Source organism: Callionymus lyra, chromosome 3 (assembly GCF_982586985.1).
Source record: "Callionymus lyra chromosome 3, fCalLyr1.hap1.1, whole genome shotgun sequence".
In the NCBI taxonomy this organism is placed as follows: Eukaryota; Metazoa; Chordata; class Actinopteri; order Syngnathiformes; family Callionymidae; genus Callionymus; species Callionymus lyra.
The window spans coordinates 20,942,480-20,968,638 of record NC_141820.1 but is presented as its reverse complement, the minus strand read 5'-3'; the positions used below and the strand labels follow the sequence as shown (position 1 = coordinate 20,968,638).

General features: G+C 37.7%; 3 protein-coding genes across 3 annotated transcripts in view; 1 reads left to right on the top strand and 2 right to left on the bottom strand.

The window, feature by feature from the left end:
- Nucleotides 1-4,766, bottom strand: part of LOC148083796 (leucine-rich repeat-containing G protein-coupled receptor 5-like) — a 32,113-nt gene extending 27,347 nt beyond the window's left edge. Inside the window, exon 1 of the mRNA XM_087786958.1 lies at nucleotides 4,390-4,766. Within this exon, the coding sequence (XP_087643084.1) occupies nucleotides 4,390-4,697 (308 nt within the window). The 5' untranslated portion in view covers nucleotides 4,698-4,766. The remainder of the gene's footprint in view (nucleotides 1-4,389) is intronic.
- A 2,785-nt stretch (nucleotides 4,767-7,551) lies between these two features.
- Nucleotides 7,552-16,667, top strand: rab21 (RAB21, member RAS oncogene family). Its single transcript, XM_087786957.1, has 7 exons — nucleotides 7,552-8,024; nucleotides 12,180-12,239; nucleotides 12,307-12,414; nucleotides 12,724-12,787; nucleotides 13,917-13,971; nucleotides 14,055-14,143; nucleotides 15,568-16,667. Exons 1-7 carry the CDS (start codon nucleotides 7,884-7,886, stop codon nucleotides 15,705-15,707), a joined length of 657 nt encoding a protein of 218 aa, XP_087643083.1. The 5' UTR covers nucleotides 7,552-7,883; the 3' UTR covers nucleotides 15,708-16,667.
- Nucleotides 16,668-18,404: 1,737 nt separating this feature from the next.
- Nucleotides 18,405-23,445, bottom strand: LOC148083794 (tetraspanin-8-like). The gene is made up of 9 exons (XM_087786956.1): nucleotides 23,282-23,445; nucleotides 21,670-21,741; nucleotides 21,474-21,590; nucleotides 21,097-21,171; nucleotides 20,889-20,984; nucleotides 20,651-20,758; nucleotides 19,639-19,674; nucleotides 19,446-19,529; nucleotides 18,405-18,844 (listed from the first exon to the last, which is right to left on the bottom strand). Exons 1-9 carry the CDS (start codon nucleotides 23,339-23,341, stop codon nucleotides 18,701-18,703), a joined length of 792 nt encoding a protein of 263 aa, XP_087643082.1. The 5' UTR covers nucleotides 23,342-23,445; the 3' UTR covers nucleotides 18,405-18,700.
- Between the last annotated feature and the right edge of the window lie 2,714 nt (nucleotides 23,446-26,159).

Genomic DNA, 26,159 nt, shown 5'->3' with positions numbered 1-26,159 from the left:
CGTATGGTTTTAACGAAACATTACAGCCTTCACTTTGTGACCCGGATTTGATTTCCTGTCAAGACCCTTCTTTTTTCCTCCACAAACTTCTTCAATCAAACAAATTGTTTTATTGATTACATTTCTGCTCATATGTGAAATCGGCTCATTGGCAGAGGTATGCCAAGTTACAGTGCTTTTCTAGTTTCCAAGAGTTTAACTTTAACGTGACAGAAATTGACTTTACTTGACGTGATCAGCAACTAGTCGACCCCACATTTATAAGGATACGATCAGAGGTCGGATTATATGAGAGAATAAGAGGAATATTATTGTAATTTAATACCTGTTATATATAATTATAAATGCCTGCTCACCTGCAGACAAACATCCTTTTCTTGACTTAACAACTTAATGAGAACAAACAAAGAACCTTTGATCGTGAGTCGCTCTTTGTGTGTGTGTGCGTGCATGTGTGTGTGTGTGTGTGTGTGTGTGTGTGTGTGTGTGTGTGTGTGTGCGTGCATGTGTGTGTGTGTGTGTGTGTGTGTGTCCATCTGCTTGCTTTGGAAACACACACAACTACTCCTCAATAGAGCGAGGTTTTCTTTAATGAGGGTGAAATTTAAATCCTGACATTGTGCAGCTTTAAGGCCGAAGCCAAGATGGGCAGGCTCTCACTACACACACACACACACACACACACACAGACACACACACACACACACACACACCGCAGTGACGTAATGGTTTGCAAAAGGCTAAAACTGGTCTTGAATGGAGCTTCAGTCACCTGCTGGGAAGTGAAATGGATTTCAGCTCATTTTAACACAGCAATACAGTGACAGTTTAGCAGTTCACGCAGGTTTGGTCGTTCAAAAGCTTCCAGCAGAGTTTCCTCGTCAACACGTCCCAAACTTAACCTCTCGTCAGAAACTTGATTGGCTGGGACTTGATTTCAAGTTAAATCATGCAACGTTAATGAAACTTTTAAAAAGAGGCTAAAGATGAGTCACTGGGTGAAGTAGAAAAGTTTGCAGACAAATTTAAAAAATGTTCCCTCGCACCGCTGGAGGATGATCAGTGATGCGTCAGGACACGATGACGCACTCGCTAGTGAACGATACGCCATTATATTTTTGGTTTACACTTTATTGCACATTATTTTTAGCATTTCTTTCAGATGAGGTGACTGGAGTGACACGTTGTCTTTTGACGTGTGCGTATTCAAGATCAAGAGATGGGAAATGCCTGACGTGGCTGTCAAATCATCACACAAGATTTCAATTAAAAAACGATGTCACTCTGCTAAAAATACAGTTGCGTTTAAAACATTAACCAGAAGAGAATATGAGTTTTGGCTCCAGGCAGCTTTTAGAGAGGAAATGGAGGCAACACAACTTTTATCTCTGTTAAATTATGTTTTAGAAAAGTGACTTTAAATGTTGTCTTCGACAAAAAATGGGATATAATGAAAATATTCTGGCCCCGAATCAAGAAATAGAAATGATAAAAACCACAATATAATATTCATGTTTCAGTCTATTTGCTTCCAAACTTTTCTTTTCCCAAACTAAATGGTGAGTTATTGATTTAACAAGTCTGGCTCTATGTAGATTTCTGCTTTAAGAAAGTTGATTTAAATGTGTTTACGTTTCTGCTTTTTTCCCCGATGAGGAGCTTAGTGCTACTTCTTATTAATTTTATCATGAATCGTATTTTTTGGTGCACAGTTATTTGTGTACTAACCAACTTGTTTTACACTGCCACTTCATGTAATAAATGTGTGTTTTATTAACTATTTTATTTCGCTATCGTGCATTCTTAAATGTTGTTAGTGACAATAAGAAAAATCTTGAATCTCGAAACCAGGACTGGTTTTAATATGAATGGCTTATCATTTTTTAGTTATTACAAGATAAACAAAAGCAATGTATTTAATAATATTGATGCAACTTCACTATTTTTCTTTTTAAGTTGACTTTTTTTCAAAGAGAAGTGTACACGTTTCCCAATAGAACTAGGTTAACCACAGGATTTGCGTCTTCATTCTCAAACCTGTGTGCACTAGGATTATTATCGCCACAAACATCACTTTCTCTTGAAAAATGAGCGATTATTTATGTCTAGGTGATTTAACCATTAGCTTTTTCTAAGCTTAAAAGGTTGGTAGTTTCATCCTTGAACCAATGTGTTGTAAAACAAAAGATAGAAAATAAAAACAATTACTATTATTATTGTTATTATTATGAAAATGTTAAAATACACAAGTTGTTGGCTTTAAAAAAAGAAAATGTATTTATTTTATTGTGCAGTCTATTACCAGATAACTACAAAAAGGAAAAATAAAACTTCTTCCACACAACTATTAACACACAATACATTCTTGAAAACAAATATGTATTTGTTACCCTATTTAACTTAATCAAGTATTTTATGTTAGATTAGACTTCAAGCTAGTATTATGAATTTAAAGCGTTGTTCGACCACATAAAAAAACAGTTTAAAGTTGACAAGCTGAGTTTGACACCAGAGAACAACAAAGTAAGAAAGAACAGGTGCAGTTTACATTTGTATCTGGTTGTTGTTGTTCATCCTTTGAAAGGCTAACATTGTGTTTTGGATGTAAACATACACTGATGTGATGATTACATCTTTGAATATAATTTAAGTAGAAGACGAGGATCTAATTCTAACGTGACAGCACTTTCTTTACAAACAACTTTTCCATTTATTTGCCTGAACCTGTTTTCAGGGATTCATTACCAGGTTCTAGACTGAATGGATGCCGACATCTGCAATGTTAAAAAAAACGAACCTTATCCTTTTATATTGTAAGTAAGTAAGTAATTTTTATTTGTATAGTGCTTTTCCAGACCAGGGTCAAAAAGCGCTTAAACCATCAAAATAATATTCAATAAAGTATATATTTTAAAACTGATAACACAACAGGAGTTCCAGAAAATAGAAACGTCTTAAGATGTTTCTTAAAGGAGTCAGTAGACTCCATCAAGCGCAAAGAGAGAGGAAGATTGTTCCAAAGCTTAGGAGCAACATATTGTATGACAAATACTTACATCACTACACATTAATGAAGGGCGGGTGTCTTGATGAAAATGAACATTTTGTGGACGAAAGAATGTTTTGATCATATGTATGTTGAAAAGCTTTGATAAGAATTTTAATCAAATGTTTTCACTGAAATAGTTTGAAGGTCAGATATTTGGCAAAAAAAAAGGTGATACTATAACTTTTTTCACATTAAGAATACAAAACTAATCCCTCTCAAAAATGCAATGATGTACTTTGATTTTTTGGCTGAGGAGACATGTGAGGATACAAACACATTTCCTTCAGTCTGTCCTTATACATGCCCTTAACAACCTCACATGCTTCTTGATTGACATGGCTGTTGTGAAACATAACTTAATCGGGAGTCTGGATTATATGTCACCCCTTCATTTCCCTCTTTGTCATTCTACATAATGCACTTTGTGTCCTGATCCATGTCATGATCTCTCAGTGTTATTTAAGGTGTTGTGAATTACGTAATGAATGTTTCAAACTAATTATAAGTATCTACACTTTCTATTTTCACCAAGAACCCAGACGAGGTCTGCAGGTCCAGGAAGTCTTGGATAGAAATTCCAAATTCTAATTTGCAACCAAATTTTCATTACTTGTTAAAATGATGGCATTCAGACTTTACTACACAAACCACCCTGTTAAACCGACATGTTTTGTCTTGAATAAAGAGAATGTTTATATCAGTGATGACATCCCTAATACTCCAGCAGGAGCCAAGGTCTAAAGCAGTCAGTTTGGTGAGATCTCAATTTTCCACACAAATCTGATACAATTTATTTCTATTTTTGGATACGTTAAGATCATCTATGTAACACAAAATGTTAAAATTATAGTTAGGACATTTTAAACTGTATACTACACTTGCTAGCTTAGTGAGTTGATAAAAATGCCATCCTTATTTTTTATTCATTATGAGGTGAAATTTTCCAACTCGTAACACTTTCTATCTTTGTATATTTTGACGATTCAGAATCCTAATTTTATTAAATCAAAATAGAAACTTGTTGTTTATTTCATACATGGAGGAAATATTATAAACAGAATACATATGTTTTGAAAGATCTGTGCATTATGTCTCATATCAAGTTGTATACATTTAAATTGTGTGTATTTATATAACATTTAAGCGAATTTAGGACGGGTTTTTCCCCACGTGACTCTTTTACCATACAGTTTACACGCGTGTAGTAACTACGAGAGTAAACATGTGCAACAGGTGCTCCGCTTCTCACGATGTACGCATGCGCACTCCTGCACGCACTCAATTACTCCATTCCCGGGATAAATAAACTTGCAAAAGTGTTTTTTTTTTTTCAGACTCACAGGTAAGAAGTGAAGACGCTCAGATTGCTCGGGATGTCCCGGAGTCCCAGGTCCGAGCAGTCCACCCGCTGCAGCTGCCCGTCCAGCTCGCAGCGACAGCGGTCCGTGCAGCCGCTGAGAGCCGCTCCTGCGTCCCTGGAGCCTCCGGCCGCAGACTCCGTCACAGTCCCGGGCAGCGCGGAGCTCCTGAGCCCGGGGCGAGGAGCACCTTCTCCGGGCACTTGTTGCATCTCCACGGAGCTGCTGCTGCTGCTGCGCGCGGCCGAGAGGAGCGCGAGAGCCGCCAATAAAGTTCCAAACACCCGCATGTGTCGCGCGGGACGTGCAGCTTCCCTCAGAACCAGAGTTCACCTGAGAAACTTCCCTCTGTCAACGTGTGCGCGTCAGGAGAGGTTCAGTGTGCACGGTGTTTGAGAAAAGTATGTGCGACGCCATCCACTTACTACAAGCCCATTTATATTCTCTCTCACTCACTCACTCACTCACTCACTCACTCACTCACTCACCCATACAAAGTAAAAATCTTAGAATGGTCGTTTTTTTTTCCTCCCGATATTGATTTGAATATATGTGTATATATATAAATATCTTGACAGAATGAATGACCCCAAAGTTGAACTGAGTATTAAGTCGATTATGTTTAAAGGCATCTTGGATATGATTCAATTCATTACTATGATTCCAATTCCATGCTTGAATAATTGAGTTATAACCAGTGGTGTCACACTACACACTACACAAAGCAGAAATACAGGGTCTTTAAATGTATTCTAAAACCAGGTTGTTGTTCTTTTATTGAAAACATCAACACATTTTGTCACCGCAGTCACAAGAAAATTTATTTTAATGAGGATTTAATAAGAATTTAAATAGATCGCATGATTTATTTTATAAACCCAAGTTTTTGCCAGTTCAGACACGAGCAGCGGTTAGAAGCCATACAAGAGAATTACAAAACCTTCAAAATTCTCTAAATCCAGATTAAACTACAAGTTTTTAAACTAAAAAAAAAAGTATGAAAGTGCAACTTATATATGAATATATATGTATTTAATTCGTAATTCATTGGGTATTCATTCTTTATTCATGTCATGCTATTGTAATGTCCATTTTATTTTAATGAATTGTATACTATTGTACTTAATTATATCAATCTCATTTTATTTCATGATTGTTATTTTATTTTTATATTCTGTAATGTCACCACAAGAAATTCCTTTGTTTTGTTAAAAAAAAAAGGTTTTCTGATTCTGATGTATGTCACAGTGAATTTTCAAATATAAATATGAGGAAATACAAAAGGAATCCATGACATACATGTTTACTGTTTGTTTTTTTTGGTGTTTTTTCTTTTGCATAGCTGACACCAAGACTCTCTTTTTGCTGATCTGTTAATGATCCACTGACCACAGGCTTCACTCCTTCCTGCGAGGGAAGAGGGAGTCTAGTAAAGGTGAGATATGAGGGTTATCAGGCCGACCGCTGTGAGGTCATGATGCAACAAGAACCATTCTCATCAAGTTGTACAAAAATTAAAAGTTTTAGACCAAACTAATTATTTTGTAAAAAGCTCTTTTTTTTAATTAAACCTTGTTCGTATAACTTTAATTTTGGAGAGACATATAGCATGTGTGTTGCTAATGAAACTGGTTTATTTTATGTCTTTTGCTCACCACAAGTCAATTTGAGTGTGTCGGCCACATCAAGAGACTTGTCAGACATCATTTGGCCCCAGGGCCTTAAGCTTGATGCATGTGCATTAGATGCAGGCTTGGGAAGAAAAAGTAAAAACACTTTCAATTAATTAATAATAATAACGAAATTTAAACACATTCCAGTGTATTTTATACATTCTCTTGATGTAATCCTCAATATATTTAAATCTATCTTTCCATGTCACATTTAACTACTTATTCCTGTGGTTTTGACACTTATTTCTGTTGTGCCAGGGTTACACCAACACAAGAACAATCTTATACATTATATGTGGGGGAAATAATCTATTAAATAATTTAAAAAAAAAGTTTACATGCGAATCATAAGATAATACATCCATATTACAATTAAATAACACGATTCAGTAAACGAGTCTGCTATTGTTTCGGTATTTAAGAAAAATGAAATCTAAAAAGACATTTTCAAACAGATGTAACCTCGCACTGCTTCATTTTCAGTTCACAAGCTGACCTCTAGCAGTTGTTTCCAAGTACTGCAACTACGTTGTTACGACTCAAACATTCAGGGATGGCTCAAACAAAACATGTTTAATAATCAAAGTTATTTTCATTTATAAATCTGACAGTCGAGCACTGAGGATAATTATACGTAAAAAATAGGTATTTTGACAAAAGTCTATAATTGAGAAAAAAAGGAAAAAAAACATTTCGCAATGTTGATCCAACTTGTATAAATATAATACAATACACAATTCCAAGTGTTTTTCGTTGGCTCTTGTTCATAAATGAAGTGTAAAAGTACATGATCTTATGACATGTTGGTGAAAGTTAATACTGTGAATAATGAAACGACCTTTAAGCTTTGATCACTGCGAGTATGACGTCAGGATTAAAGCTCAACACATAAATAAAGACTTAAAACGACAAGGACGGATTAGGGAAGTAAATTGATTTAATGGAAGGTCATAAAGCTCGCACGTCATTTCCATTTCTCACTGTGTCAACTTTGTTTATGTTTGTCTCCTATTTTTTTTTAAACGTTGAAGGGGTGTTTCCTTAAAAAATCCGAACAATATCTGTGGACTGTGGAATTGTAATGTGTTAAAATAGCTATGAAGCACATGGATAAATAAGGTGTTGTTGACATGTAGTGGCGTGATGTTGATGGTGGCGATGAGGCAACACCAGAAACTTCAGTGTGACAGGCGACCCCAACTCTGGTCATGTGACACGTCAGAGAGTGTGCGAGGAACAAGAGATCTCACTGTGTCGTATTACTGTGGTTTCAAACCAGGACATTTTTTTATTTTTTTATTTTGGAGTTACAGTTTCCAGGTACATACTTCCGCGGCAAACACGAATAGTTTTATTATATAGAAAAAAAGGTCAAGCTAGGGTCATCTAGTGAGAATGAATTCGCATGTTACAAAGCGACACCGGAAATGTTTGACAAGAAAAGTAGCAGCATCTTGTTCCGTATAGAGGATCTTTGCCGCTGGTGGCTAGTTGGTAACTAGCTGAACGAGACGCCATTAGTTGGTGAAATTGCAGAGATTCTCATCACTTTAGCTACAGATTCGTCTCGCTTTTTTCCCGAAGCTTCTCTCCGGCTCCACGGCCGCCGCCGGGCGATGATAATTCTCTAATTCACCGAAGCTGTCGAAGCGTCTCCGTCGTGAAAAAGCAGCAGGAAGCAGGAAGCTGATGTGAAGCTGCGCAGCGCGTCGCTTCTGAAGGGGTTTTAGCTGTAGCCGCGCGCGCCTCGACGGGGAGAACACACCGGTTTGGACCGGCTTCACCGCCACAGCAGGCGCAGAGATGTCCGCCGCGGGGACGGGCAGCGGCAGAACCTACTCGTTCAAGGTGGTGCTGCTGGGCGAGGGCTGCGTGGGGAAGACGTCGCTGGTGCTGAGATACTGCGAGAACAAATTCAACGACAAACACATCACGACTCTACAGGTGAGAAAAGATCCAGAACCATCTTTGCTGTGAGACCGCGGCGCTGTCACTTCAATGGCCCCCCCTCCTGGACGCTGGATTCGTGAGGCGAATCGTCGCGGGGGAGCGGGGTTCGCGGGGACGTGACAATGTTAAGCATGGTGGGAATTTAGACCGTGGCTCATCGTGGGAGCGTCGGATGTGAAAAACGAGCGTCCAACTTGACAACTATGCGTTTAAGTGAAAATATTTGATTTATATTTTTCAGTCAAAAACATTCGTTAACGAGAATTTATAAGTATTAATTCAGTAACTAGCATTTGTTAAATTCAAAAGTGGAGTTGAATCATTTAAAATGAAGACTGTCATTGTGGATTTATTTTTTTTTATATAAAGTTATTCAAGGGTTAGACATGGATCATATATATATCTGAGCATAAGTCTGTGTTTAAGTTAACACACATGAATCACAGCTGTCTGTGGATTCATTCGATGCATGGTATTTCATATGTAGTAGAACCACCTGTCCCTCATCTAATCCAGATTGAATAAATCTCACTTTTAAGGTGAAAGAAAATGTCATTATTTCACTAAAAATGTGTTTTGACAACTGTCTAAATTGACTGGATTGGAATTTAACTGGAAGTACTGCCTCATCTGTTTATTCACTTTCATTTATTCACTTTCATTTACTAGTATGCATGTCCAGGTGCACTCTCTACTACTTCCTTATATTAGATCATCTATAAATCACTGTTTTTGTCAGGCAGGCCATTTTGAAATTGCACAGCTTTGCCTTTTGACTGTATTTAAGATGCATGCATTTCCTTATAAATGGGAAGTTGTATAAAAGAAAGTAAATGGTATTCATGTAGGGTAGGTCTGATGACTGTGTTTCAAAACTTTTATTTTCACAAGCTCTTTCAACAACTTTTAACTTTTCAAGAGAAGTACAGACTAATTCCAGTCAATGTTTTACAATAAATATAAATTAAAGTTAAAAAAAATATTTAAAAAAACAAAATAACCCAGATAACCATTAACTAAATGAACTTTGAATGCCATGAAACTCCCACAGTTAGATAATCTTAATAATCTTATTTATTTTTTCTGCCCTGCAGTTCATGTTATTTAACGGTGACTCCAAGGGTTATGGAAAAACATCACTTGTTTTCATATTTTAATGAATCCCAGGAGACCCCAAAGACTAGTTGAAAAAGGCCATGCTTGCTAAATTTATGGATTAGTTTAATCTCAGAAGGTTATTTAGTTTAACATTTCAATCTTAGAGACTCTCAAGCTTTCAAGAGGAAAACTAAAGAAAAGCAGGTGGTTTTCAGCGATTCCCTTATTTTTCCGATCAAATTCCTATTTGAGACCAGAGTTTCCAGTTCATTTTTTATATAACGTCCCAACTATTTCAATCACGGGGGAAATGATGCAAGCATGGATGACTGACTCGTACAGGATTTAAGTCCAGTCACATGAGAGAAGATGTAACTCACACATGGAGTATTCCTCCATCGTTACGCCATGAAACATACACATTCTTTTATTCAACGACTACTGCCATCACTGTGTTGGACTTCTTTCAAGAGTTAAATTAAATGCAGGCATTTGAAAATTGAATATGATACATAAGAAATAGTCGCTTGTATGAGCACGAAAACTGTTTGGATTATTCATTAAAAAAGTTAATATAATTTTTCTCTTGACTGTTGTTAATTGTGTTTGCTCGCACACACAAAAAGTATCTCATTGAAACTTGGCACCATGTATAATTCATGAAAAGCCTTTGATTAAAAAAAAATGATGCTGTATAAATAGACAAATCAACACCAGTGAAAATGACACCTTCCTTACTTGTGATCGCTTTAATTTAAGAAACGCTAATTCAAATACTTTCACGGCTATTTGAAACAAGGCATTGAAGCCTCTCGCTGTGTCTTGCAGAAAACAGTATCTGGGCCAATAAATATAAAATTTGAAACTCGGTGTTCATGTTGAAGCGAGTCACATGTGCTCACAAGACTGTGTCTTGCAAACAAATCTAAATGATTCTGATCACAAGTCTGTTGTGTCCTCTGGTTTTACTGTCTACTAATTGTAATTGCATTAAGCAAGCCTCTTAAGTTGATGTGGATATGTTTTATTGGTTGTTTTGGATCTTTCTCTCTTGGATTTTTGTCCCGATTGGAAATAATTCTAAAACAGATATTGGTGATCTGTTTCAAGTGGCAATAAATGCTCACTGCTCGAGCAGCTGTCACACTATCAATCTGTTTCTGTTGGCTTGTGTTTGACGATGCTAAGCACAAAATCAGTCGTTTATTTGTCTTTTTTATATGCTTTCGAGCTGATGTTGAGACACTATTGAGTTCTGTTGATTCATTCAGTCATTTCAGATTTGTGATAAACATTCCTTGACGTTGGCATCAGATCACCTCAAACAATATATGGTTCTAATCATTTCTTTCACCATCAGTGGCCGTGCATGTTGCATACCTGACTCTGGCTTTACATTTTTGCCTCTCATTGAGATTTTCCAAGAATGTTTATACCCTCAACTATAGGTCAAAGTTCACATTTTCACAAGGATTTCTTCTGACGGAGTTTTCAACAATGAAGACCTTGAGCATTTAGTCCAGACAAAGTACTTTAGCACGTGATCTTTCTACTGACTACAACCATCAAATCGATTAATAGATTAGCCACGGCAAATGAAAATCTTATCATGACCGAAACAACTAGACAAAAGATAAATTTGTGTAATTTATTTGCCGTGAAAAGTTGAGTTGGACACATGGTGTGTTTTAAATGTCAAGTAAATATGTATGCAATTGTAAGAATGAAGGGTTTATATGTGCCTTCTAAGTGACAACCGAGTTGAGGGCTTTGATGTGCATGTTTCTTAAATTATTCTGAAAATGTATTTGCTTATTTTCATCTGGAACACCTTATGCCAAATTCTTATCTTGATGTCGGTTGGCAGTGATAAAGGTCAGGGCCGTCTAAATTGAGGTGGATGGGAAGAGCCAGGAGAACAGATTAAAACCGTGTATTATTCGCCGAAGAAATGTAGTATGTTAAAGTCTGAGTAGTCGGTCAAAAGTGTTTCTGTTTTTGTCACCATTCAAACTAACAGATGGCTGGAGCTACTTCACTGTTTCCTTATTTATTTAATGTTCGATACATTTTTTGATTATGCTGCGGTCATGCTGTTTCGTAGGGATGTGTGTTCGATACACTGCGTGGACATCCATCGTGGCGAACATAGATTTTAAATATTATTATTATTATTTTTTGTGTTTTCTTTGTGGCCTCTGAAGTGAAACAAATTGTGTTGGTGTATATTTCTCTGGTAGGTTTTTTAACGTGACTATAATGTGGTTAATCAATCAATAACCCACTGATTCGCCAGATCAACATGATAGAAGCACATTCTTCCTTGAGGTGAAACTTAATTTCTCCATAATGACTGTGAGTTTGAAGACGTATGAGTTGGTCTTGGCGTTGTTGAAGTTGTTGGTTTTTCAGAATCTGGTTAGAATAAAAGATCTAATCGTCTCTGCCTTTGAGTCATACATAGGAGCTGAATGTCAAGTAGACATTTGCCTCATTGTCGTGGTTGTATAACTTGTTCGTCCATCAAAGTTGTTGAATGTATGTAAATGTTTGACACGGTAAACAATGCAGAATTTAAATAACGATCTTTGGAAGATTCTAGACTCCCTCTTCGTCATGTGGGATTGGAACTAGCAGTTTTTTTTTGTCAAATCCTACAGTGCCAACATTATTATTGTTGGTCATTGGTGGTCTGGTGAAACATAACCTAATTGTTTGTTTTGATTGTTCAAGCACTTTGTGACCCTGGTCTGGAAGAGTGCTCTATAAATATAAATAAATTACTTACTTACTTATTTGTTTTATCCTGGATTACCTTCTGGATCCAGAGACCTTGATAAGTACTGTGTCGTGAGAGAGCACTGCATCTCAAACTACACTTCTTATTCGTATATTGTTTATATTGTGGAGAAGAGTTCAGGAATGTTCAAATGAAATTTAGGATTGTAAAATAATTGTTGTTGTAACTACTGCTTTAAGATCTGATGCTTATTCTGTGGTGGACAACATGCAGGTTTAAGAGAAAGTACTTAATTTGTCTGTTTTCTGCAGGCATCCTTCCTCACAAAAAAGCTCAACATCACAGGGAAGAGAGTGAATCTTGCCATCTGGGTAAGTTCTTCCTCGACAGTAGCATCAACCTGACATCCTTGCTAACGTTTGCCTGCTCTGTCTGCAGGACACGGCGGGTCAGGAGCGCTTCCACGCTTTAGGTCCGATCTACTACAGAGACTCTAATGGAGCCGTGCTAGTCTACGACGTCACAGACGAGGACTCCTTCCAGAAGGTCAGCAGTCCTCTGGCAAACTGGGAAGACTTGATGAAACCTAATTTCCTGAAAGACCTCTCCAGAGGGATTAATAAAAGTTTAGCGATCCATCTATCTAAAACTATTCTATTCATCATTTCTAGTTGGATGATCACTCCATTTGTATACTACTTGCTATTTGAGATGATACTTTAAAAATAGACTAAAACGAGCCAGTTATTTTTAGGGAAATAATAATTCTATTATTAGCTTGTTCAAAGTGTTTTCATTTCTTCTGATGTGGCAGATGTGTGTCTGAGAGTAATCTGTCTGTTTGTTGTGTTCCAGGTGAAGAACTGGGTCAAAGAACTGAGGAAAATGTTGGGAAACGAGATCTGTTTATGTATAGTAGGTAAGTTCTTGCCTGAAGAGCTGAATAACTTTGGTTTAAGAAATATTTTTAAGGGAAATGTACAACATTTTATTATTGCCAAGAAATAATTACACAAGCAAAACCTGGCTTTCATGTGGTTATCAGTTAAACATTAGTTCATAATAGAAACATATTTGCCTACTTCTTATTTTCAATAATTGATTGATCTGTTTTATTAATTGGTTGATCGAAAAAACAAACCCACACAGGTTAAGTGTCTGTGTGTGTATATATATACACACGTATATATATATATATGTGTGTGTGTGTGTGTGTGTGTGTGTGTATCCATGCAAGCCTAATATTTGTCATGGAACTCTAGTTATAAAACAGTCCTATGATACCATGGAGCTGCCAACAGTACTGGTTGTCCTTCCATTTTATTTAATCCTTTTACGACTTTCTTAATTTCTCTCGACCACATTTTCTTCGCTCTTCTTCTTGCAAACTTCTGACTAGTGTTCGAAAGACAGAAGTGGAAGCTTGTTGTTACCCTTAAATGTTAACTTGTGCATTAATTTGTAACATATTACTAATGATGTAAACATGAAACTGGAAACTTTGTCTGTTATCCCGTCTAAATATCAGATTTGTATAAATAAAAAAATAGTTAAATACTGAAAGAAAGATCTGTTAGAATAAAAGGTTCAGTATGTACTTGGGTCTCTGAAGAGAGACATGGATCACAGATCCCCACCACTGGGTTCTGCAGCCCAGTCCCGTCCAGACGCTTGTGACCCGGTTGGTTGTGAGGTGATCCCAGTAGAAGGAAAGATAACTGGGCTCTGATCAGAAGCTCGCTGTGATGTTCGTGCGGATCATGACGGCAGCATCAAAGCATCATAAAGGGACTTTTTGAAGCCTTTAACTGGATTATACTGATGTCACCAAATCTTTTGAAGACGTTCGTGGAGTAGCAGCCCAAGACCTTTGAAAATAGTTTGTAATTTAGGCACATGAGCTTGTTGTTCGGGACAGTGGTTCACGGTGAACGGGGAATATTTGAGATCGTTTCTGAAATCATATAAAACATTAAACAGCATTTTAAACAGAAAAAAAGTAGATTTTTGTGGATGACTAATGTCTTGAATTGCCTTTCATCTCCCAGGTAACAAAATAGACCTGGACAAAGACAGGCATGTTTCAGTGGAAGAAGCCGAGAGGTGAGTTAGTCGCTCGTCGAGTGGACTTCCGGAGAGTTCTTCTGGCTCCGGTCCTTGACCTTCTGCGTGTGATTGTGATGCAGTTATGCGGAGTCAGTGGGGGCCAAACACTACCACACTTCAGCCAAGTTAAACAAAGGCATCGAGGAGCTCTTCCTGGATCTCTGCAAAAGTAAGATCTTTCAACACACACTCCACTTAAAGGGGCCCCGTCCTGTTTCCAGGAGGTGCTGCTGTGGTGCTGCAGTTAGCTGTACTTTACAGCCGTGACGAGCTACAATGTAGTGAGTTTTGCACTTTTAAGACCATCGTTGTGGCAGTTAAATACAAACTTTAAATGCTACAAATTTCCGACCACTGAACCCAGCAACTCCCACCATAATTTGAGTGCAAGTGTGAATCCATCCAAACACAGAGCAGATTCACCTGCACAGGCTTCAGAGTGGAATTCAGTGATGAGTTCATTTAGAAGTGAGACTAAGAGAGCGTTTGGAAAAATGTTTGGACATTCAGTTTCAGTTAGAGTTAGAACGTTAGTTGGAAAAAAGGGTTTTATTTAAAACCTGCATAAAACAATATCAATTTCAGCAAATGTTTTAAGGACTGAACGTTTCTAATAAAATCAGTTTTTTTGTTAAGATGTTATTATGAATATAATTTTAGAACTCGGACTTTGTAAATAGAAGCGTAAACATGACACCAAATGTGTATTTAGAGCAGGAAAGTAAACCCAGACCACCTGGATGTAATTGTAGGCGTTAAAGGGTTAAAGACAAATCGTTTGTTCGTTCAAAGGCTTAAAATTTTACCTTTTTTTTAGCTTCAGAAGTTTAAAAAAAAATGAAAGAAAAGGGACTCATTGAAGAAAGAAAACTCTTGTGTAAGTGTCAGAGGGACAGGGATGATGATCTAAGAACCCATGAGTAGCTGAAACTGATCAAGACCGTCAGCGCCCTCCTGTGTCCGCTCAACTGAAACCTTACAACATGGGTTTTCAGTGTTTATTCTTCTTTTTTTTGCAATATGGACACGTTTTCACGGAGCTGTGTTCAAAGTGTGGCAAAAATAAAATGACAAGTGCATAAATAGTATAATTTACTCTAACACTGAGAGACCTGGACTTGTTTATTTATTTATTTTAACTTATTTTCACTGTTTTGGAGGCTTTTTCTTTTTTTGGAAAGGGAGGCACAAGTGTATTTTTCTAACAATGTATGTTTTTCATTGAAACACCTTAAAAAATAGACCTTGAATAATCAATATAATTAAAAAATTATAGAAAAAAAAACTTCTCTCTGTTAGGTAGAACTTTATTGATCCCTCAGGAGGTCTCCTTCGGGAAATTGTTTAAATAAATTATATTATATTAATAAATTAAATTGTGCTGCCCAGTAGTTTATCAGATTTATGAACCTGTTCCACGTTATAGAGACGTCAGCCGTGCATCACATACTTGAGCTTTTCTGTACCAACGTGGGAGTGTGTGCCGATGTTTTGAGCAAGACTAAAACCAACGACTCGCCGGTCACCGTTGTTTACTCGTGTGTGTTTTATGTCGACTGGAACAACAACTTCTGCGACTTCTGGCTGTCGCAGGAATGATGGAGAACGCACAGGCCGACGAGAGGTTGAAGGGCAACGGAGCCAGCCAATCAGCATCCAGCAGGCGAGGCGTACAGATCGTCGACGACGAACCACAAGCTGCAGCGGCGGGAGGCTGCTGCTCGTCCGGCTAGAACGAGCGCACACATGCGCACACACATGCACGCACACACGCACACACGCTCACACACACACACACACACACACACACCAGTGTTCATGTTGTCAATCCCGTCAGTTGAACTCCAATGTTGCGTGTGTGCAGATCTGTTCCTGTCAGTAATCATCATCTTTCTAAACTACAAGCCTGAACCAGAAGACGCACCAGTAACTACTTTCAAAGAGGTGATCATGTCTTCAGGTTGCAGCACTTTACACTTCCAACGAGTGGGTCTTGAGAGGATTTGTGACTTCTGGGTTTTAAGGGTAAAAAAAACAAAAACAAACACTCAATTAGGTCGAACACACATGGATGTGTACACATGTCGTGGAATCATTAATGTGGAGCCGATTTAGCTAGTTTTTGATCTTCATTAGTTAGAAACGTGCTTATTAAAGGCAACAAAGCGTTTCCAAAATGTCAGCCTCATAAACCACAATAAGTGCAATATAATGAACTGTTGATCCTCGCAGACACACAGTGATCTGATGACAAAGAGCAGGTTATTTCCTCCTGCTAATGAGGCCCATTATCAGTAAAGTCCACTTTTAATGCCAAATTCTCAGTGCGTCCACACACTTTAATGAGCTGCTTTTAACGATTGTTTTCTCTAATGCTGTCATCTGGGTTGTTTGGTTCGCTAACACACACACACACACACACACACACACACACACACACGTATACGACCCACAGGGTCAATAACCACGTGCATGTCCCATCTTTGTAAATGCTTTCAAAGGTTGTTAATAAAAGAGCTCGACTATGATTATTTAATAAGTTATATTGACATGACCGTGGTGGACGTGTGTCGTGTCTTCATCGCTCTGCCTTCTCTGGCCTCCATTAACCTTCCTCGCTCCGGTTCTCCTCGTCTGCGACGGTTTTTCTGCGTGTATTGAATCAAGGAGAAATAAACACGATACCATCTCTCGCTGGACTTCTGAAGCTCCAAGCATGTTGCTCACAGGAGTGCGTTTTTAACAATGTCGTTTTATAAAAGGTCTGTGTTTTGTAATGGAACTATAACAATTATAATGATTTCCAACAGAAACAGGCTTCACACAAGGGTGTCTTTTTTTTTTTTTCCTGTAAACGAACTTTGACCTTCACCACAAAGCTGATGTCAGCACTCCTGTCTGTTGGCGTCGTAGACCAGGATTCCAATGACGCGATAAAGCAACGAGCATCATAATACTTCATGTTGATCCACCATAGGATCAAGGATTTGCTCAACAATAGTTTCTCCAAACTTCCGTGAGACTGCAGTCCACAGTTGAAGAATAGTTTCCAGATCAAACAATAGAAAACATTCCAAAACACAATAGAAGTGAACAAACGACACACAAGACTGATCAGACTTGATTCTCTCGGTACAAACCTACATTCTTCCGCACGGTGGCGCCAGAGAGTCATTTTGACACGTTTAATTTTATAATTTTTTTACAGCAACTTTTTTTTGTGATGTTATATGTTACACATAAGTGGTTGTTTTAGCTTCATGCTAACTCAATATGGAATATGAACGTTACTATAATCCAGGAATAAATAAGTAAATGTGTGACGTGAAGCAAACATTTGCAACTTTCTTCTTACATTTTACGTGTCTGTATTTTAATACACGGAGGGAGTATCTGTCGTGGACTAACATGAACATTAAACAAAGCATCAAATCGCAATAATTTAATAATTTTCTGGGTTTTTGCAGGAACACTGACCCCTATCGGCCTCTGTGTGGAACCGCAACTTAATATCTATATTTTCTAGGTAACTTAAACAGTTTTGAGTTTCAGGGATTCATAGTTAAACATCATGTTTTTTTTTTAAACATATCGCATAATCCTTTGTATTACAGTATAAATAAACAGAACCTCGAATATACCACGGACAAAAATAAGTTATTGTTGCTATACATCATATAATGAAAGTATTACTCAGATTTGTATGTCAGGTATTATATATACAGGAAACGTAAATGTTAAACTTACCCTTAATGAGATTGAAAGTGATATTTAACAGTTTAAGTTTTGGGAAATTATTAAATACTTGATGGTTATAATCAGGGTTTTGGTAAAATATGTTCAACATGAGTTAAAAGAAATGCAAGTTGAATGGGCTTAAATTTGACATTTTATTATGTTGCACAAAAAGGTCAATTTTAAATGAACATTTTTTTACAATAGGATTTGTATTCAAATTTCACAAAACGGTCAAAAGCCACACGTTCCAAATATGACTAGGAATGTTTAGTTACACAAACATTACAAAACAAGAGACAACTTAGATTTAAAATAAAAAAAATCGTAAAAAAATATGCTAAATTGAAAGTGTAAATTGTAACAATTTGGGGGTAAAATAAGAAAAATTAAACTGACTGAACGGATGAAAGTCTAATCATTTGCTGTGATTATCAAAGCGGTAAACGTAGTATCACCTGATATACAGAAGCATCTTTGTGTTGCGTTTGTAAATGAGGCGTTAAGAAAAGTATGGTTGGTTGAGATTCGTGTCTTTGAATGCAACACGTTTATCTTTCAGTTCTACTCACTAACTTTGTTTCTTTAGCGTGTCTATAAAAGTTAAACCATTTCCTTAAAACATAAAGAATGTTTGCTGGAAAAAAAAAGAAGAATTTACAACAAAACAAGAGTAAATGAATCCAGTCACGACATTCGAGTCCAAGAGGTTTTATTGAATTCGACAAGGAAACACAAAGTTTTTACCACAGGTTTGACCTTCAAGAAGTGCCGTGGATAAAATGAAAAAAAAAAACAAACCTCGATACATTCAAAATGAATCGTGTCTTGCGAAGCAATGAAAAGACCAAAAGTGATATTATTGTAAGGCATGTGTTCAGCTGGAGAATCTTATCTGAGAAGTATTCAGAGACTTCAAGGAACGTGCGTCAGAAGCTGCTGCAGACGCGAGTGAACAAATCTAGCTCCAAGAACTCCTATGGAGGGAGGTTCAGTAGCAGGGCGGGTTCTTCAGCTCCTCGTATTTGGGCGGCATCTGGGCGAAGATGGCCGGCACGCTCATCTGCATGCTGGGCGTCGTCTTGCTGAAGCGCATCTGGTGGACGATGAGCGCGGACAGAACCAGTCCCAGCAGCTGTGGAGCAGGAGCGGGTCAAGAGATCAGCCAATTGTGTTGCCATCGCTAAAGCTATCGATGCTACGTCAGTGAAAAAGTGACACATATCTCATTAGGCTAACGCGCACAAGCTAGCAAAACATTTTATAGCGTGAATGAACATTCATTAGATTTGAGCAGTGAAACCGTGCACTGGTAGCAGTAAGTGCAATAATAAAAAGTGCTAGCATAAATGCTATACAATCTCACTTGAATGACAAAAGTCTAGCAACAATTTTCATAAGGAAAGATGTGAATTATCCACTGAAAAGCAAAAAAAGTTTGACAATGATCCGCTGAATGTAGTTTACAAAACCGCTACATCGTGCTAGCATAGCTTAGATAATCTTGCGGAAGGCATTACTTACAATGCCGACGTACAAACTGATGCATAACAAGCTTAAAACATCCCTTTGTTTAACGGCTAAGTACATCGATGCGCTTTCAATGTAGAATAACGCAAAATTGCGTAAACGAATAAGCCTTTAAATCTAAAAACATCACGTAGCTTGATTTGCTACTAAAAGTTAACTTCATCTAAACTGTATCCAGTCTGGCAATGAAATATAATTTGACTCACAAACACCGCGCAGAGCGTGAAGAAGACCGCGAGCACGATGTTGACTCCCAACAGGGCGTAGTGCATGATGAAGGGCAGGCAGGTCTGAGGAAGAACCACAGGAGGGTTAAGAACCACAGGAGGGTTAAGAACCACAGGAGGGTTAAGACCCTCGACACTAGAACACGTCGCTCTCTGGTTTCAATCAACTCACCTGACTGTAGATGGACCTGGTCCTCCTCATCAGGCCCTAAAGAGAAGACGATACACAGTTGATCATTTCTTCCATTTTATAGTTCAAAGCTAATAAGTTATTAAACTGCTAATGTAGCTAAATGCTACTTGAGCAGTTAATGTAGCTAAGTGCTAATTTAGCTGCTAATATGGCTTAATGCTTATTAAGCGGTTAATGTAGATAAATACTAATTTAGCTGCTGATTTAGCCAAGTGCCAAATTAACTGCTAATGTAGCTAAGCGCTAATTTAGCTGCCAATGTAGCCCAGTCCCAATTTAACTGCTAATGTAGCTAAGTCCCAATTTAACTGCTAATGTAGCTAAGCGCTAAATTAGCTGCCAATGTAGCCAAGTCCCAATTTAGCTGCTAATGTAGCTAAGCGCTAAATTAGCTGCCAATGTAGACAAGTGCCAATTTAGCTGCTAATGTAGCCAAGTGCTGATTAACTGCTAATGAAGCTAAGTGCCAATTTAACTGCTAATGTAGCTAAGTGCCAATTTAACTGCCAATGTAGCTAAGTGCTAATTTAGCTGCTAATGTAGGTAAGTGCCAAATTAACTGCTAATGTAGCTAAGTGCTAATTTAGCTGCTAATGTAGCTAAGTCCCAAATTAACTGCTAATGTAGCTAAGTGCTAATTTAGCTGCTAATGTAGCTAAGTGCCAAATTAACTGCAAATGTAGCTAAGTGCTAATTTAGCTGCTAATGTAGCTAAGTCCCAAATTAACTGCTAATGTAGCTAAGTGCTAATTTAGCTGCTAATGTAGCTAAGTGCCAAATTAACTGCAAATGTAGCTAAGTGCTAATTTAGCTGCTAATGTAGCTAAGTGCCAAATTAACTGCTAATGTAGCTAAGTGCTAATTTAACTGCTAATGTAGCCAAGTGGGTTAACACAAGACAACTATACTTACAGTGAACATACGCATTGAGCTAAAATCAGGTTAAACATCAAACCTAATTGAAATGCATCAGTGTTGTTGGTAAACTCACCATGTAGTCGATCACACGGCAATCGTCCTCAATGTGCTCGTCGCACAGACACGAGGCTGGGATCTCGTCATTCCAGTCGTCGGCGCCAAACAGACCACAGCAGTGCATCTGACGACAACAAACCATCATTAATGCTCCTAACAAGGTTAAAGATGCTGTCGACACATCAAAGTTCATATTCAGAATACAGAGATAAAGTACAAATAACAGTAAGTTTAAAGTACGGTTATTATCTCACCGTTGACTGAAGGTTGCTCATCATAACCTGAACTTCCTCTGAGGCGCTGTTGAGAGGCGTGAACTTCCGGAAGGTGTCCTCCAATATCCCGTCCATCTGTTGCAGTTGACAAAAATGTCGATTTATTCACTCAAATAAACCATTTAACAAACACAAAGTTTGGCCTCGTCCAGCTGCGCTGAGCTCAGCGGGTCAGAAGAAAGGTCACCTGAGGACGCAAGACGGCGGCAGGGATTCCGATCCGGAGCATCGCCAGACTCCCGCAGATCATGAACACCAGGAACTGTGGACAAGGACAGACTTTGATGACCTCGAGTGAACGAGACTCGACTGTTTTCTACTTCGAACAAGGTCGAGGTTTTTTTTAATGCCGGTCCTTCGATGGGCTTTATCTGAGATTAACGTCTGGTAAAGTCTCCATTTTCCCTTTCAGTTATTCAACATCTCAATAACAATTCTTCGTAATCAAACATTTTTATATTGAACTTTATCATAGTCTTGCTTACAGCTTTTCACCATTTTATATATATATATTTATTGCATGTGTGAGCTCGGGATCGTGTGATGTCATCTGCTGATACTCACCACTACCATGGCAGCATATTTCTCCCTGAGAACCCCGTAGACTCCCAACAACCCGATGCCCATGGTGGCCCCGCCCACCAGGTACAGGATGATCAGGGTGCCATAGCGACCGTCCAGCTGGAGGAGGAGGAAGAGAACGCTTTACGATTCTGGACAAATTTCCAACGAAGACGTTTGAGCCTCGGCTAATGCTTACGTGGAAGGTTTCGTTATTTGTGGAGACGACATGGACCAGGATGGCGAGGGAGAACACGACGGCGCCGAGAATCTGGGAAATAAAACCAACACTAATGAGCAGCTGTTGCGACAAACCCAAAAAAAACACATTGTAGCGCTTGAATATTGGCGTGTAATTAGTGTCGTTCTGCGACATAGAATCACACTGAAGAGTTAAGAAGAAACTCTTGTATTTTAATGCATTTTCAGATAAATAAACACAATAAAAAAAAAATGTAAACTTCCAAACTAGTAAAAAAAAAATGATTTCAACATAACATTACAATATTTCAAATGCTAAAACAGCATCTACTTATTTTGATAAAATAAATGTTTGGCAATGAAGCCATGTTGCTTTTTTAAAAATCAATATATCTGTGAAGTCTTTTTATACTCGTTTATGGAAATTGAATTTTTAATAACCATTTTAATACAATTTAATTATCACATATTTTTTTATACGTTTGCCCAAAATTTTGAACAGAACCGACATTTTCTTTGTCGTCAATAAACAAATGCTGTTTTTAACCACTTCCCATCCATTTCATGGACGTGCGTCACTCATGTTTATTTAACCAACATTATCGCCCTACATTTCTCTTGGATGTTATAATCTACGGCTTCTTTTCTCAACACGCTCAGTAGTCGTGAGCAAGGAACTGTCACATTTATATAGAATTGATTGTTATCAGTTTATTCTTTAATGTTGTTTTATATGAATTATCTCGGTTCGTTCACCTTCACTAACACGACAATTTCTTTCCTTCGACATCAGGTTCACTTGTATATGAAGTTTGTGTACAAGTGTTGACGACACAAACAAGAATCTCCTTTCATTTTGAGCGAAACCACATAAACTAAAACAAACGATCTGCTATTAACTTATTTTACTTAGTAATTACTGGCCTAGTTACGATAACACAAGGCCGCACAGAGAAACATCACAAAAAATAAAAATTGTAGTATTGTAGCAAGAAATCTTATTGTTAGAAGCGCTTTTTTGTCCACATAAACACACACATCTTGAAAAGTGAAACTCTTTATTATTTGCTATGAGTTTAAATTGATCCGACGGGACTTTTACAAACTGTAGGAAATAGTTTCACTTGTGATACTTCCGGAAGTAAAACACAATGGAAAAAAAAAAGTGTGTATCCAAGTGGACCTGGTCGCTTTTTTTTCTTTTTTTTTTATTCTAGGGGAGTTTTTGGACTTTCTGCACTTATACAAATAAATAACTATATCTATAGATTAAAAAAAAAAGTTAGATCTTATCGAAGATCAAACTTTTAACATTTAGTTATTAATATTTTAACACTAAACTACTGTCATTTTTTATTCATTAACCTTTTTTTTTTTTGTTTTACTCATTTTTAATAATTTATTTGTTGTCCTATTAACGTCGTTTAAAACTGGAAACACATGTTAACATTTGACTATATAAAGTTATTCAAACCCGATGGTAAAACTCGTGTGAAACAAGTGTTTGACTTCAGAAGAGGATCAGTGACAGACTCACAGGTAAAAAAAACAAAGATCAACAGGTCTTCACTGCGCACTTCAATAACAGCAGCCATCTTATGTACACTCACCGCGAATAAAACGTTGAAGATGGTGAAGGTTCTCTTGAGGCAGGTGTTCACCTGAGCCATGGTTGCTTGAGAAGTCTTTACAAAAATAAGTTGAAATAAAAAACTTGTGTCAAGCTCGTTCTTCTCGGTCCTTCTGAGGCCCGAGGAGGGTTGAGGGAACACAGACGGGGCGAGGGGGCGTGGCTACCAGGAAGAAACCGGTCGCCACTCCTTTTATGGCGTTTCCGGCGGCCATGTGTGGAGCGGGACGGACTTTTGGGAAGTAAACAAAAAAAAAAGTTCCATTCTCTGGGAAGTTCCGCCCTGCCCCCCATTCTGAGACCGACATGTTCTGACATGATCAAAGTCGGTTTGTGACGAACACGACACGTTTCTCTCAGATCAGAAGGTTCTTTGCAAACTAAGTCAAATAATGATCATTATTAATAAAAGATTGTTCGGTAAATAGAGAGCTTTGCCTTTTGGCTCAGCTCTCTCTCACTCACAACAGTGCGTTAGAGCGAATTCAATACCACCCCTGCAGCAACTATCCGCCCACCAATCTCCAATTCCCGACCACCCTCACCAGAGAACAAGACCCCAAGATTATTTAACTTCTTCACTTGAGTTAAGGGCTCAATTCAAACCCGGAGAGTTCAGTTCCCTGACATAAAAAAACTTCCCACAGCTCTCCATGGTTTAGTTAGTAGTAAAAAGCAGATCAACTGTCCTACACTACAGAGGAATTTTAAGGTTGACTTGTGACTCAGTTTACAGGAATCCATCAAAAATAAAGGGGCGGGCTCACAGAGAAACTTGATCATCATTATTCACATTATAGAGAAGTTTCTTTAGACCTCCAGATTACATCATTTAAATTAAACAGTGATCCCCAAACTGTGGCCAGGCCACCTCCACATTTGGCATTTATATTATATACATTTAAGTTGCCTTGCTGCCCCTTTTATATAATACACATCAGCTCTATGTTACAGTTATTATTAACCTTAATATTTATGAATTAGCTGAATTCTCCAAAATAGATAGATAGATGGAAGTGTTAATAGTTTATTTTCATCAATTTTCATAAAAATGCAGTGAATGAACAGAAGAGAAATGTCAATCAAATCAGTATTTGGTGTGACCACCCTTTGCCTTCAAAACAGCATCAATTCTTCTATGTTCACTTGCACAGTTGTTGAAGAAGCTCGGCTGGTCGGTTGTTCCTAACATCTTGAAGAATTAACCACAGATCTTCTGTAGATGTTTTTCTATCTCTTCATGTAATCCCAGACAGACTCCATGATGTTGAGATCAGGGCTCTGTGGGGGTCATACCATCACTTCAGGACTTCTTCTTCTTCTTAAGATATTTCTTAATGACATTGGTTGTATGCTTGATGTCGTTGCTGCAGAATACATTTTGGGCCAATCATACGCCTCCCTGATGGTATTGCATGATGGGAGAATCTGCCTGTATTTCTCAGCATTGAGGAAATCATTAATCCTGAACAAATCTCCAACTCCAACCTCCACCATGTTTCACTGTTGCCTGCAGACGCTGATTATTTTACCGCTCTCCAGCCCTTCGGTGAACAAACTTCTGCTACAGTATTTTAAATTTTGATTCATCAGTCCAGAGCACCTGCTGCCATTTTTCTGCATCGTTTGGCCTTTTTTCCATGTCAGACGAATGGCTTTTTATTTGCAACTCTTCCATGAAGACACTTCTGGCCAACAGTAGATGGTGTACCTGAGTCCCACTGGTTTCTGCCAGTTCTGAGGTCGTGCACGGCTGGAAATCTTCAGATTTCGAAGGGAAATAATCTTGATGTGTCTTTCATCTGCTGCACTTGTTTGTTTCCTTGACCGACCACTGCGTCTACGATCCTCAACGTTTCTTTGTGCTTCTTCACAAGAGCTTGAACATCTTTAAATCCAGTCTGCTTTGAAATCTTCGTCTGGGAGAAACATTGCTGATGCAGTAGAACTACCTTGTGTCTTGTTGCTGTGCCCAGTCTTGCCATGATGTATGACCTTTGACATGAAACTGACTTCCACAACCTCAGCTTGGTAGCAGAGTTTGTTCCTCACACAGTTGTGTCTTTTTCACTTAATGACTGTTTTTCAACCGACTTTAAATTGATGATCATTAGCATCTGTTTGGTATAATTGTTGATCATACTCTATAATCCTACAAAACCCCTGACTTTGTGCAAATATACCTGAATTGATGCTGTTTTGAAGGCAAAGGGCAGTAACAACAAATATTAATTTGATTTGGATTTCACTCACTTTGCATTTTGGAAATTGATAAAAATAAACAACTATTATTTATATTTTTGAAATAATTCTTAGTTTACAGAATTTTTTCCACACCTGCCTCAAACTTTTGCACAGTACTGTTTATATGTTCATTCCAATCTAATCTTGATGGGTTTTAATACATTTACACGTATCTTTTATAACATTACATATCGAATATTAATTACAATCGCGCACAATTTCTACTCATTTTTAGAAATCGAAAAGCAGAGACCAGTTCTTTCTTTGCCTGCCCCCCTTTCAGAATTTTATTATTTTTTACAGAAAATGTTTTACATAAAAGTGAATCGAGATTTATTATTCCTATTATTTTTGATGCTGATTGCCTGTGTTATTGTATATGTTGTTATTTATATGTTATGATGTTATTATAATTTGTTTTTTTCCAAATTAGGATTCGATGAATAACAACAATAATAATAAAATAAATGTGGAAATGTTTTAGTTTCCATGACATCCGTTTGTTCATACTTACAATTCTTATATTGGTAAAAAATAATTCAACATAATCGTTCTTCTTACCATTCAATGTTTCTTTCTTCTTAACCACGCCCCCTCCTGTCCTCCTCCTCGTC

Coding starts and splice junctions, on each gene's coding strand:
- rab21 (XM_087786957.1), top strand. CDS start 7,884: ATGTCCGCCGCGGGGACGGGCAGCGGCAGAACCTACTCGTTCAAGGTG. Junction 12,788..13,916: donor GATCTGTTTATGTATAGTAG/GTAAGTTCTTGC, acceptor TTCATCTCCCAG/GTAACAAAATAGACCTGGAC. Junction 13,972..14,054: donor TCAGTGGAAGAAGCCGAGAG/GTGAGTTAGTCG, acceptor ATTGTGATGCAG/TTATGCGGAGTCAGTGGGGG.
- LOC148083794 (XM_087786956.1), bottom strand. CDS start 23,341: ATGGCTCAGGTGAACACCTGCCTCAAGAGAACCTTCACCATCTTCAAC. Junction 20,985..21,096: donor CCGCCGTCTTGCGTCCTCAG/GTGACCTTTCTT, acceptor CAACTGCAACAG/ATGGACGGGATATTGGAGGA. Junction 18,845..19,445: donor TCACGCTCTGCGCGGTGTTT/GTGAGTCAAATT, acceptor CCTGCTCCACAG/CTGCTGGGACTGGTTCTGTC.